General features: G+C 53.6%; 1 protein-coding gene across 1 annotated transcript; it reads left to right on the top strand.

Moving 5' to 3' along the window:
• Positions 1-7,606: 7,606 nt before the first annotated feature.
• On the top strand, positions 7,607-13,621 carry YBX2 (Y-box binding protein 2). The gene is made up of 9 exons (XM_065897531.1): positions 7,607-7,932; positions 8,599-8,662; positions 10,076-10,109; positions 10,970-11,059; positions 11,653-11,937; positions 12,090-12,193; positions 12,463-12,640; positions 13,057-13,141; positions 13,239-13,621. The coding sequence occupies exons 1-8, from the start codon at positions 7,656-7,658 to the stop codon at positions 13,105-13,107; spliced, it is 1,083 nt and encodes a 360-aa protein (XP_065753603.1). The 5' UTR covers positions 7,607-7,655; the 3' UTR covers positions 13,108-13,141; positions 13,239-13,621.
• Positions 13,622-13,893: the final 272 nt, after the last annotated feature.

Raw genomic sequence — 13,893 nt, 5'->3', positions numbered from 1 at the left:
CACTTAGCCTCTCTGGGACTATCTCCTCATCTGTGACAATAGAGTTCAACACTTACTTCATAGGGAGCTCAGCCTGACCTAGGGCTGTAAATCCCATCTGCGTGGGGCTCCAGCCTCAACTTTCTCCTGAGCCGCAGACTCATCCCTCAAACTGCCTGCCTGAGCACTCTTCTCGGATGTTTCAAACAAGCCCCAAACCAAGCCCCTGACTATGTTCCTCTTCCCAGGGTTTCTCGTGGAAATAAATAGCATCAGCATCTACCCACGTTCAAGCTAAAAACCTAGATTCCGTGATTCCTTTTCTCTCACCGCCACAACCAGTCCACCATCAAGCCCTGCAGACACTGCTTCCAAAATGTACTTCAAACTCATCCATTTCTCTCCATCCTCACTAATCCGCGGCCCCATCACCTCTGCCTCCCTCCAGTTTATTTTCCCCAGAGCAGCCAAGTAATATTTTTAAAATGTAAGTCAAGTAGGGGAGGCTGTGCATGCATGGGTGCAGAGGGTATACGAGAAATCTCTGTATCATCCACTTAATTTTGCTGTGAATCTAAAACTGCTTTAAAAAATAAAGTTTTGGGAATTCCCTGGTGGTCCAGGGGTTAGGACTCGGTGCTTTCACTGCCGAGGGCGCAGGTTGGACCTTTGGTCAGGGAACTAAGATCCCGCAAGCCATGCAGTGTGGCCAAAAAAAATTTTTTTAATTAAAAAAAAAAAGTTTATTAAAAAATAATAAATTAGACTATATCACTCATTCCCCCTTTTAAAACCCTTGAAAGGGGACTTCCCTGGTGGCGCAGTGGTTAAGAACTCGCCTGCCAGTGCTAGCGGACAGGGGTTCGAGCCCTGGTCTGGGAAGATCCCACATGCCATGGAGCAACTAAGTCTGTGCACCACAACTACCAAGCCTGCACTCTAGAGCCTGTGAGCCACAACTACTGAGCCTGTGTGCTGCCACTACTGAAGCCCGCATGCCTAGAGCCTGTGCTCTGATACAAGAGAAGCCACTGCAATGAGAAGCCCGCACACCGCAACGAAGACCCAACGCAGCCAAATAAATTAACTTATTTTAAATTTTAAATAAAAATAAAACCCTTCAAAGACTTCCCATCACTCTTAGGATAAAATCCAGGTTCCAAAGCGTTGGCTAATCTGGCCCTGCCTATCTCATCCTCCACCTTGTTCACTAAACATATTCCTCTGATAGGCTCATGTCTTTTCTGCGTCAGGGCCTTTGCATTAATTTTTTTTTCATGTGCCTGGAACTCTCTTCCCTAATCCCAACACTTGGCTGTCTTCTTCTCATCCTTCAGGTCACAGCATAAACTGTGACACACCTCCCAGCAGTGTCTTCCTGGTGGCCTAATTCTAGATTATCCCCTTACAGCCTCCTATTCCACACATCACACCAATCTGTGCATTTCCTTCACGGCTGTGATTATATCTGTTATTATCATGTATATCTGTTGACTTATTTCATCACCTCCTTTACTAGACTGTAAGTGGTGTGAGGGCAGGGAGTGTCTTATCCACCACTGAATAAGTGTCTTCCCAGCACCTTTTATAGCACCTTGGTGCACAGAAAGTGCTCACTAAATGCTTGTTGAGGAAATAAATGAACAGGCATATTTTATTGTAAACCACCTGAACTATTTTTATTTGTTTATGTATTTATTTATTTATTGGCTGCACCGCCCAGCTTATGAGATCTTAGTTCCCTGACCAGGGATCGAACCCAGTCTCTCTGCAGTGGAAGTCCAGAGTCCTAAGCACTGGAGCGCCAGGGAATTCCCCACCTGAACTATTTTTAGAAGACACACAGAGTTGCTAAGGAGCACTGTGGCGATCATTCCATCCACCCTGCCTTCCCCACCACATGGTCGGAGGAAGGTACTCAATAAATGTCAGTGAAGTTAATTCAAACAGGGAATCCTTGGAACTCTGAGAACGGATTTAATATCATGGAAGTTGAGGTTGAAAGAGAGGGTTGTGTAACAGTGCTGTCTGCTAGAACTTTCTGTGACGACAGATCTGTACTGAGAAAAAAAAGCATTTTAGAAAGATCTTTCTGGCTTTCTTCTTTCATTCAGTCAACTCTTTACTGGCCGCTTACCAGATGCCAGGTACAGTGTTAGATGCTTAGAACACAGCAGTGAAGAAGCCAGCCAAGAACCCAAGCTTATATACATTAAAAACAAGAAAATATCAGGTACTGATAAATACTGCAGTGAAAATAAAGGTAGGATTAGGACAGAATGACTGGGAGGCTATTTTGCTTGTGGGGTGCTTCGTGAAAAGTGGATGGGAGGGGGGCAGTTTTGGAGGATGCAGGTGAGAAATGCTGAGAGCATGAGACAGGTAAGTACAGCAGAGTGCATATCACCACAGCCAGATATACTGGAGCCCTTTCCCGAGACAGGGGACCCTGGAGAGTTCCAGTTGGCAGCTGGGCATCACAGATCTGGAGCTCGGGAGGGTGGTCTGGGCTAGCGGCATAGACTGGGGAGTCATCTGTGTTTGGGTTGTTTATTGGTTTCCTAGGGCTGCTGTAACAAAGTGTCACAAACTTGGTGCTGAAAACTACAGAAACTTATTTTTACAGTTCTATAGGATAGAAATCTGAAATCAAGATGTTGGCAGGACTGCCCTCTCTTCCAAGTCTTGAAAAGGGGATCCTTCTTTGCCTCTTTCAGCTTCTGGTAGCCCAGGCACTCCTTGGATTGCAGCTAGAGCACTTGCATTTCTGCTCTGTCATCGCATGGCATTGTCCCTATGTGTCTGTCTTTACGTAGTAGTTTCCTCTTATAAGGACACCAGTCATATGGATTAGGGCCTAGCCCAATGACTTCATCTTGATTTCATTTCATCTGCAAGGACCTTATTTCCAAATAAGGTCACATTCACAGGTACCAGGGGTTGGGGTTTCAACGTATATTTTGGGGGACACAATTCTACCTGTAACAGGTCATAGCTGAAGCAGTGGAAGTGGACAAGTTCCCCAAAGGTGACAGCGTCAGAACAGAAGAACTGGGGACTCTGGCAAATAAAAGCTTGAGGAGCCCACGAAGAAGTCTGAGAAGGAGATGGTCTCCAGTTACATCTGTCACATAGACAGAGGTGGAGGAACAAGGGCAAAAAAAGGGTCCATTGAACTAAGTGACAGGGCAGATGTCAGTGTCTTTCCTTATGCCCCTCCCCCCTCCCAAGGGAAGAAGCAGAGCCTGGGTGATGGAAACAGTCTTTTAAGAAATGTAGTTTCAAAGGCTGGTATATATAGGATGGATAAACAACAAGGTCCTACTGTAGAGCACAAAGAACTATATTCACTATCCTGTGATAAACCATAATGGAAAAGAATATTAAAAAGAATGTATACAAGTCACTTTTCTGTACAGCAGTAATTAACACAACATCGTAATTCAACCATACTTCAATAAAAAATAAAGTTAAAAAAATTAGTTTCCAAGGAAAAGCCTGACATATGGAAAGTACTAGAGGGAATGTGGGGGTCAAAGGATTGTTGTGGAAGATGGGAAAGTATAGTCCCAGCGCAGTGGAAGGAGGTTGGAGACTTAGAAGATGGGCTCTGGGGAACATCCCTGGTGGTCCAGTGGCTAAGTCTCTGAGCTCCCAATGCAGGGGGCCCGGGTTCGATCCCTGGTCAGGGAACTAGATCCCACATGCCGCAGCTAAGAGTTCACATGCCGCAACGAAGATCCCGCGTGCCACAACGAAGACCCGGTGCAGCCAAAATAAATACATAAGTAAATATTAAAAAAGAAAGAAGACGGCCTCTGGAGTTGGGCTGGTCTGCACTGGATTCTCAGCTTGGCTTGTTCAAGAGTTGTGTGATTTTAGGATGGTTGCTTAACTTCACTATTCCTCTGTTTTGTTATCTGGAAAATGGGGATAATTATACTAGTATCCACTTCTCAGGGCTGCTGGAAGGAGTAAATGACTGAAGACATTTAAAGTGTTTAACACAGCACGTGGCACATACTTAGTGCTCAATAAATATTGACTCTTACTGCAATTAGGTTTAAAGAAATACAAGGAGGAGGTTTCAAGAAGGAGGCAGTAAGTAATATCAGATATAGTAGGTAGGACAGGACGTAGAGGGCAGAGAAAAGGTCAAGGATTTGGCGGAGTGCTAGCAGAGCCTGGAAAAGGAGAGGGCAGAGCTAACAGTAGCTAAAGAGCAAATGGGGCAAGAGAGGGAGGGGCTATAAGTATGGAACACTCTCTTGGTAGCAGCTGAGAAATAAGAGAGCAGGTATTAGCAGACAGAAGAAGCAATAGACCTTGATTTGGGCAGCAAGGAGAAAGTTAGAGGCGAAAGTCGCTGGTAGTGTTTGGTACTAAGGGCTAAAGCGAGGCAACAGCATCTTGTAAATCTTTCACATATCTCAGTTTGATACCATAAATCTTCACCTTTGCTGTGCTGAGCCTGGGCATCCAGGGGAAACTGTTCTACAAAGGAGGAATGGGCACTAAGGAATGATTGTGGGTAAGTGGTGACATACCTCAGCATGGGAGGGGGAAAAAGAGGAGCCTGGATGAGGACTTATGTTTCAGAAGCCTGAGAAGCAATTGGCTAGAGGATGTCTGGCTCAGAGTCTGCTAGAAGGTGGGAAAGACTCAGGGCTGGAGACACACGGGTTTAAGAGCCATCAGTAGCAGATGGTCACCAAAACCAGGGGAATGGATAAAATTACCTATAGAAGGGGGGTGACAGGAGAAGACAGTCCAGGAAAGATTGAGGCTGGTGGAGAACAAGCCACAGAAGGAGAGGTATCAGGGCATGGGGGAAGGTGAAGCTGTGGAAGCTTTGGCAGGACCACTTCTGCAGATGGAGTTGAAAGAGAACCCAAAACCAGGCCCCAAATGTCTCAGTTAAGAAGAGGGTGTGGACCATTGGTGAAGCCACCTCAGTGGAGTGGTGGGGACAGAAACCAGGTTTGGGTTGGTGGGGTGTGAAAGAAAGATGAGGAAGTAGAGACAGTAGAGACTTTCTTCAGGAAGTTTTGTGTTAAGTTGATGGAGAGGTGTAGAGCAAGAGTTAGGAGGTAGGGGTTTTGTTTTATTTATTTATTTATTTTTAACAGTGAACAAGATAGGCCAGATTGCAGGTGGGCAGGAAATGACAGAAAGAGAGGGACAGTAAGAGGAGGAAGGCTTTTCACAAGAATGCCTGGAGCCCTTGTTATCTATAGTACTTAAAAATATTTAAATAGGGACTTCCCTGGCAGTCCAGTGGTTAAGAATTTGGGCTTCCACTGCAGGGGGCACGGGTTCGATCCCTGGTGGGAGAACTAAGATCCCGTATGCCTTGTGGGGTGTGTGTGAGTGTGTGTGTGTGTGTGTGTGTGTGTGTGTGTGTGTGTGAGTGTGTGAAATTAAATAACCAGAAAATTACATGCACAAACCCTTCAACTGAACAGGGATATTAATTGCAAATCTCTGTAGCATCTTCTACTTCTTATCCATGGGGATAGAGAGTATGTAACTGTTGTATGTCTAAGTATTGTTTCATGTCTCGGTGCTGTCGGCCAAATGTACTTTTCCTGCAGCACCCTTGATCTCCTGACATATTTTTAATTTTACTACAAATAGGGCTCACCCTTTCTGTTAGCTTCCTCTCTCTCACCTTCTAACTTTACAGTTAACCAGTCCACACCTGAGCTCCCTCTGTACCTTCCACGCGATTCTTTGGTTGCCGGGGTCACACTGTGAGTTACCTTGCTTGCCTCCCCCCAGCCTTGGTCTCATGCTTCTCGAATTCCTTGAGCTCAGGGCTGGACACAGGTAAGTTGGTCCTTAATAGTCTAAAAGAGGGTGGTCATTTCTTTATTCTTCACGGCCTCGCCTTGATTTAGTTGTTTTCGCGTCTTTTCTCTTTTTCTGGTGCCCGATGCCCCGGGAAACAGAATCTTCAACTGCGAAAGGGTGGGAGCGGTGGGGCTAGCGGGGTAGCGGTGGAAGGACAGAGAGGAAGCCGGGGCGGGCGGCCTCCCGAAGCGGCCGGCAGAGGGCGCGCCGGCACCGGGATTGGCAGCGGCCGCCGTCTGGAAAGCGGACGCTGGCCTGGCAGGGGACTCCGGGGCTGCGGAAGCGCACGTGGGGCCGGGCAGAGCCTGGGGGCACGTGTGCTGCCCGGGGGCGTGCTGTCCCTGCTAAAAATACGCGTCCTGCCCGGGTCGGGTAGACGGCCCTCGGCGGGAGCGGCTTCTGGAGCCGCACCTTTCTGGGAGGGAGATGGCGTCTCCCGGGCCGGACACCTGGTCTCCCGAGAAACCCGGGGCAAGCCTCACACAGGGCCTCAGTTTTTTCATCTGTGGAACGGGGACCATTCATTTGCTCAAGCAATATTGCGTGCCAGTGTTATGCCAGGCACTGTTCCAGGCGTCAGGCATAACTTCACGGTTTTTGCTGTGGAGTTCACGGCTTAAGAGTTTCGGAGTGGGCAGGAATAGTATAAATAAGCAATTTCATATTTCAAAAAATGCCATGAGAAAAGTAAAGAAGTGATAGTGAGGAGTGAAATGTAAGCTGGTACTTGAAGCCAAGTCACCCTGAGAGACATGGAGGCAGAGGAAACTGCCTTGAGTCTGAAGAGCCTGGCCAGTTGGATAAAAGGAAGAAGGTGGAGGGAGCGGCCAGGGAGAGGGCGAGGAGCTGGAGACGGAGACCAAAGCGCCCAGCACTGTGGACCCTGAAACTGATCTCGGGTGGAAAACATCAGAACAGCGGTGGTTTGTGCGGAGGTTGGACCTGCCCGGAAGGGGCTCGAGGGAACCTCCCAGAGCGAGGGAAAAACACCTTAAGGTGTTGATTACACGGATGAACACGTTTATCAAAACTCAGCGAAGAGTTGTGCATTTTGCTGTATGTAAATTATACCTCAAAAACAAACTAAAGTGTGAGAGTCCTCGGCTTGTGAGAGCAACCGTGAGCTGGGAAAGTCTGGCTGGCCGTGCGGGCTGATCCCGCAGGCCAGGGTGTGTGGGTCATCCTCTAGGGAGAGGGTCGGGCGGGCTGGGAGAAAGCAACCACACCTGGCGCTGTGCGGGCAAGCGTGGCCTCGAGAGTGGAGGCGAGCGGAGCCGCTCACAGCCGGGACCGAGGCTGCGGGCTCAGGCCCCCCGCCCGGCTCGTCAGAGGCAAGCTTGGAGCAGCGCCCCCCGCCCCGCCCTTCGTGCCGAGGCCAGGTGGCGGTTGGGGCGCGACCAGCCCGTTTGATTTCCCGCGGCCGGTGGAAAGGGGCGGGGGGAAGGGAAAGAGGCCGTCGGCCAATGGGTTGGGCTGTTGTGGGTCACGTGACGGCAACGGGGCGGGGCCCAGGTGTACTTACAAGGCTGCGGGCGGGGGCCTCGGCCTCCTCGCCAAGTCCAAGAGGCGGGGCCGGCGTGCTGGCCTGGGGGGGTAGCTTCGCTAGGATTGGCCTGTGGCCGGGAGGCGGGGCCTGCGCGCGCCGCGGCTGCGGGCTCCGATTGGCCTCGGCTCAGGGCCCGCTGCCGGCGTGCAGGCGAGGCTCGGGGCGCGAGGACCAAGCCTGGCAGTGGGTTCGCGAGCCAGGGGGAGGGGCCGGGCCGGTGGCGGCGGCGGAGGAGGAGGAGGAGGTGGCGGCGGGGGCCGGTACTGGGCCCGGCGGGATGAGCGAGGCGGAGGCGGCAGTGGTGGCGACAGCGGCCCCCGCGGCCACGGTGCCCGCGACGGCGGCAGGGGTGGTAGCGGTGGTGGTTCCGGTGCCCGCAGGGGAGTCGCAGAAAGCAGGCAGCGGGGCGGGCGGAGTCGGAGCCGCAGCCTCCTCGGGCCCCGCTGCTGGGACCCCCTCGGCGCCGGGCCCCCGCACCCCTGGCAACCCAGCGACGGCGGCCTCGGGGACCCCCGCGCCCCCGGCCCGGAGTCAGGCGGACAAGCCGGTGCTGGGTGAGGGGCGGGGCGCGCGCCAGGGCTGCTCTAAGGGGGGGGGGGGGGTCGGCGGGCTGGGGGAGGGGCATCGTGGACCCCGGTGGGCTCCGGAAAGCCGAAGGCCGGTTTGACTCGAGACTCAAAGGACTAGCTAGGCTGAGGCCAGCGGACCAGAGTGGGTTCCCCTGGTGGGAAATCCTGCAGTTCTTGGGCGGGAGGGCGTGGTTAGTCTGGTAGGGTCTGGCCACGCCCCCGGGGCGGGAGACTTTTGGCCTTGATGACTCGAGTTAGTGTTAGGTAAATCTCTGGGACCAGGAAGCAAGTGCACTAGTGACCCGTACACTGGGAGGGCTAGAGAGACCCTCAGTTATGACTTCAGGGCGGAAGTTCGTGGACCAGGTGAGTACCCGGTTCTAGGTGAGGGGCCTTGATTTGTAGGATGTGAGGAACGTGCCTTAGAATCGGAAGCGTTTTGAAAGCCTGAGCCCCCCTGTATGGGCGCTTCCATTTACGTAGTGGAACTGGGGTAAGAATGCCTTGAAGCTACTGGGTGAAACCTGGTTGGCGTGAAGTTAAGCTTAATAGGTAATAGGGAGGTAGACTAGATTTTGGAGTGTCTCAAAACTGAGTCGAACTCCATCTCTTTCCCCATCTTACTGTCCCCACTGCATCCCTGCCTGGCAGCAATCCAAGTCCTGGGCACTGTCAAATGGTTCAACGTGCGGAATGGTTACGGATTCATCAACAGGTATCTGAGGAACCCAGGGAGGGGGTGGAATGGGTGCCTTCCAAACTGGCCTGTGGGACTGGACACCTTTCCAGCCTCATCCCTACTCCTACCAAGGCACATGGTTGCAATGTCCAGCTGACGCTGATTGGAAGTCTTTAACCACAGCACAGATGTGGGCAAGACGAAGCCGCCTCCACGTCTTCAAGGGCAGCAGAGGGTTAATGATCTAAGAAGTTGGCAAACCTGGTTCTGACCCTCCCAAGCCTGTCTGGGTCACCTTCTGGTTTAGTTTGCCGCCGCCTTTGTGGCAGAATGTACCTGCTCTCTGTGCCTCCGGGCTGGAATCCTCACTCATTTCCTGTTTAGGGCAGCACACTTAGCACTCTCATAACTCATCTCCCTTACAGAGCTGTTAGCTCGTTGAATCAATCCCCCACCTGATGGGACTGCGTCCGGTGGGGGGGTGGGGAAGGGAGGCGCCAGCACAGCCCGAGGCTGCTGCTTTCCTTCAGTTCCGCAGCCCCTCCCACCCACCCACCCCTGCCCCCGCACTGGGCGGGGCGTAGTGGCGGATTCTGAGCGGAGCCAGGTCTCTCCCAGAGGGCCTTCCCAGCCCAGGCACCCTGCCGAGCCAGACCTCCTGGGAGGTCCCAGTTCCCTCTTAGCAGGCTGACCTTTGTGCAGATCTAAGTGCTTTAAAGCTAGAACACTTGTTCTAGGGAAGGGTCCCTCTCTAATTCTGGAAATGAGGACTCCTGGGAGGTTCTGAGGGACGGCCTCACCCCTCCCCCATTGGGGTGCTAGGATAAACTGGGGTGATAGGCAAGGTCGTGACAGATCGAATGTTCTCTCTCATCCTTGATCTCTTGGTGTGTTGAGAGGGGGCCTGGGGTTCACCTCCAGGCTGAGAACACAGTTTTGTGGCTGTTTGGAGCAAGTTCTTGACCCATTTTCCCCTCCTCAAACGTGTTCTGCACCTCAACTCCCATCCGCACTTTCTCCCTCCTTGACTATAGAAGGAAGAAACCGAGTGGAATTTTCCACCCGTGATGTGGGTTGGGGAAGAGGGGTTGTTGGCTGGGGACAGTTATACCCAGCACCACCAGGTTCTAAGGTGCCCTGGGGTAGAGGGTGGAGTGCTCAGCAGGTGAAATCTGGCCCAGCTCCTTCAAGGTGCCTTTGCCTCCCCCCACAGCCCTTTCCTCGTGAAGCCCAGGTTTTTCATGGAGGTTTTAGGGATATTTGCTTCATACCAGCTTCAGGGGGCCCCCGCTGGCTCTTGTCTCACTCCCTGGGCCCTGTTTCACCCCAAGCTGCCGTGGAAGGTGGAGAGGATGGGGCCACAAGTCTTAGGAATGGCAGCTAGGGAGGCTTCAGTGGAGGTGAGCGCCTTACCAAAGTCACCCCCTAACAACCCATCCTGTCCTGCAGGAATGACACCAAGGAGGATGTCTTTGTTCACCAGGTAAGAGCTAGGTTGACTTTCTGAGGGGAGGAACCCGCCCTCTTTGATGGCCTTTGCCCTTATCCTTAGCAGCACAGATCATGTTTCTCCAGCTTTCACCTCCTACCCGGAAATAGTTCCCCCATCCACCCGCCTCAGGTGCCTGTATTAACTGCATTGGCCCCACTTGTGTTGGGTTGTCTCTGTAAGAAACGTACCTGTTGCCCTCTGGGCATGGCACGCTCACTACCTACTGGGACCTGTGAACACCCTTGGAATGAATTACAGGCGGTGTCCAAGGGAAAGGACACAGGCTTGCGCTACTTGGGTGCAGTGGTTCTCAAAGTGTGGTCCCTGCAACGGCAGCATCACCTGACATCCAAATTCTCAGGCCCACCTCACTCCTAGCGAATCAATCAGGCTTGGGGGAGGGACCAGCAGCCTGTTTTTACAAGCTCTCCAGGTGTTTGTGATGCACGCACAGTTTGAGAACCACTGCTTTGGTGGAGAGCGCTCTCAGTGGGATTGAGGTAAGAAGCACAGTACGTTTTACCCACTTTGCAACTTAAGACTCTCTCGGCCTTTTGTTTTGCTTTTGAGTTCATGTTTCTTGCTTCCCTTCTTGAAATCCTTGAGGGGTGGGGGAGGAGGGAGTGTGTTCTGGGGACCATGGTGAACTGCACAGTTGTTTGAAAGCCGCCCGTTTGTGGCTTTTCCCCTGCTAAACTTTGACTGCCTTCTCCTTGCTCCACCCTCCAGCCCCAGCCCACAAATATTCAATAAAATTTTGAAAAGAATGAAATCGGGTGGTGGACCCAGCAGGGGCGCGAGAGACTCCCGGCTGGCTGTCCTCACCTTTCTCCTGGCCTTTCCCTAACCAGACAGCTATTAAAAGAAACAACCCGAGGAAGTTTCTGCGCAGTGTTGGAGATGGGGAGACTGTGGAGTTCGATGTCGTGGAAGGAGAGAAGGTTCGAGGGCTGCGGTGGGATGGAGAGCCCACCAAGCCGTGGGAGGGTGTCCTGGAAGTCCCCTGAGGCTCTGGCCTCCTCAGGCTGTAGGACCAGGACTGTGTCCTCACGCAGACCTTGTCATCCTTAACGTTCTGGCCACTCCAAGGGATGTCCTAAAGAACGTGTCGCTGTCACCAGTCAGCAGTATCTGGGTTTCTTTGTAGTTCACCAAATACTCCCATGCCTGTTCTCCACGCGGGGCCCGTGCCCACATTCTCCTCTCAGAATCAGCCCTCCCAGAGACAGACACCTACTGCCAGCCCTCTTTCTCCCTCCCCACCCCACCTCCAGGCTAAACCTCAAGAGGGTCCAGTGGAAGCTATTTCAAAAGGACCAGTTGCAGATGTGGTCCCTCCTAGAAGGGTCCAAACACCTGCCACTCCTTCTCTGGGGAGGGTGGAAAGAAGTAGAAGTTATAGGACCTGGAGGAAAGCTGGAAAGGGGCGTTTAGCTGGAAGGATGGGAAGACAATGATTCAGGCAAGACTGGGAAGGTTGCACACCGGTTTCTGGAGCAGGTTCTCACCCGTTCCTCCCCACCTCCCCCCGCAGGGCGCAGAAGCTGCTAATGTAACTGGGCCCGGCGGGGTGCCAGTGAAGGGCAGCCGCTATGCCCCCAACCGACGTAGGTTCCGCCGATTCATCCCCCGACCCCGCCCAGCTGCCCCGCCACCCATGGTGGCAGAGGTTCCATCGGGCCGGACAGAACCAGGCAGCGAAGGGGAGCGTGCTGAAGACTCCGGGCAGCGGCCCAGACGACGGCGCCCACCACCCTTCTTCTACCGACGGCGCTTTGTGCGAGGCCCTCGGCCCCCCAACCAGCAGCAGCCCATAGAGGTGAGGGGAACTGGGAACGTGGGAACCAGCTGCGAGTTGGTGAGGCTGGAGACCAGAGTCCCCAGACGAAGCAGAATGGTGGCCTGGGAAGAGCTGCAGACGCCTGGACAGTGGGTGCCACCCGGCTCACCCGGGCCTTTGTGTGTTCCCAGGGCACTGATGGGGCAGAACCCAAAGAGAGAGCCCCGTTGGAGGGGGACCAACAGCAGGGAGATGAGCGGGTACCCCCACCCAGATTCCGGCCCAGGTACCGAAGGTAAGACTCCCTGTCCCAGGCTCTGTCTTCCCCTTCGCCAGCCAGTATGGGGACAGGAGGATGGGAGGGGGATGGCCCTGAAGCCAGTGGTCATGAGGGCTGGGTAGCTGAGCGATTACTGCTGAGGTGCCCAGGGGTTAGCAGGCACTGCTGGGGTGGGGTGGGGACGGAGAGGCAGCCTGGTCCACCTCTGCTGGGTGGCCCTGGGAGGGAGGGACGTGGTCCGCACAGGGCTCCTGTCCCTTCAGGGTCCCTATTTTTCTCCCCAGGCCTTTCCACCCCAGGCCACCCCAGCAGCCCACCACAGAAGGTGGGGATGGCGAGACCAAGCCCAGCCAAGGCCCCGCTGACGGTTCCCGGCCTGAGCCCCAGCGCTCACGAAACCGCCCCTACTTCCAGCGGAGACGGCAGCAGCCCCCTGGACCCGGGCGGCCCACAGCCCCAGAGGTGAGGACCTTGGACTGTCCGTGTGTGGTGGGGGAGAATGAAGGAAAAGGCTGTGGCCAACTTGCCTGTCTCCCTTCTTCCCCCACTTCTGTCTTCTTTTCCTTTCCCTTCCCTCTCTTTGTCCCCCTTCTCCTGGCCTTGCTCCCACCCACCCTGTTTCACGCAGCCTGACACCCAAGAGACAGTGCTGCTGGGTCCACGCCTGGCGGGCACCCCAACCCACCAGGAAACCCCAGCAGAGGCGGTCGAGCCCACGTCACCCCCTGCAGACTCCCTCTCAGCTCTGCTGGGAGCCCCAGCACCAGCCTGTGGATGTGAACTGGGGGAGGAACGGGAAGAGAAAAGGTGGGAGGAGGTTGAAGTTGGGGGCTCCAAAGGACAAGAGGGTCTCAGTCGATCACCCTTGTTCTCTCTAGACCTCGGCCCCCATCAACAGTGGGGACCCCCCAACTGCCATACCGGAGTGATTCCAACTCAAAGGACACCCAGAGCCACCATCTGGTGAGTGGCAGGCCCAGGACAGGTACCAAGAGGGTGGGGATGGGGCTGGGTGGTGATAAGCTGCTGGTCGTGATTTTTTGGTCTCTCTTTCTCTCAGGTATCTGCCAGTTTTTCCAACTGACCTGGATCCTACCCAGCACCTCCCTCCCCGCTTTCCCACAATTCATGACATCGAAACACCAGCTTTTCCCCTTTTTCCTGGAGACTCAGGAGGGCCAAAGCAACAGCCTTTGGCTTTTTTTTCTCTCCCTGACCAAGGGTTAAAGGAAGGGATCCATCCTTATAGTTCAGAGTCACCAACTCCCTCCCCTAAATCAGGCTGAGAAGAAACCAGCCAGCTCTTACCTCCTCCTGGTTGTTTTTCTTTCCCCTCCCAGTTTATTTTTCGTTTCCCCACTACCCCCTACCTCTGAAGCCATTTTATGAACCGTCATGTGCCACCTGAGCCTCCAGTAAAAACAAAAACAGGCTTTCCTGTTGTCTTGGTCTCTGCCTCTTTTCTGTTCAAGAGCCTCGCTGGTAACTTACTGTAGAGGGGGCGGCAGCAGGGCCTGCGCTCAGATCCTATGCCCACGTTTCTAGCTGTACGGCTCTGCAGAAGTGCCTTCATCCCTGTGAAGTTGACTTTTCCCATCTGTGAAACGGGGCTAATGCCTCCCTGGCAGAATGAGTGTTTCCTGAAGTGCCGAGAGCTGCGTCTGGCACCTGCAGCGTCACCTTACCAAGCATTTACTACCTTACTACCGTTAAGG

Source organism: Phocoena phocoena, chromosome 19 (assembly GCF_963924675.1).
Source record: "Phocoena phocoena chromosome 19, mPhoPho1.1, whole genome shotgun sequence".
NCBI classification, from domain to species: Eukaryota; Metazoa; Chordata; class Mammalia; order Artiodactyla; family Phocoenidae; genus Phocoena; species Phocoena phocoena.
The sequence above is the reverse complement of the archived record's forward strand: the minus strand, read 5'-3'. Positions and strand labels throughout refer to the sequence as shown.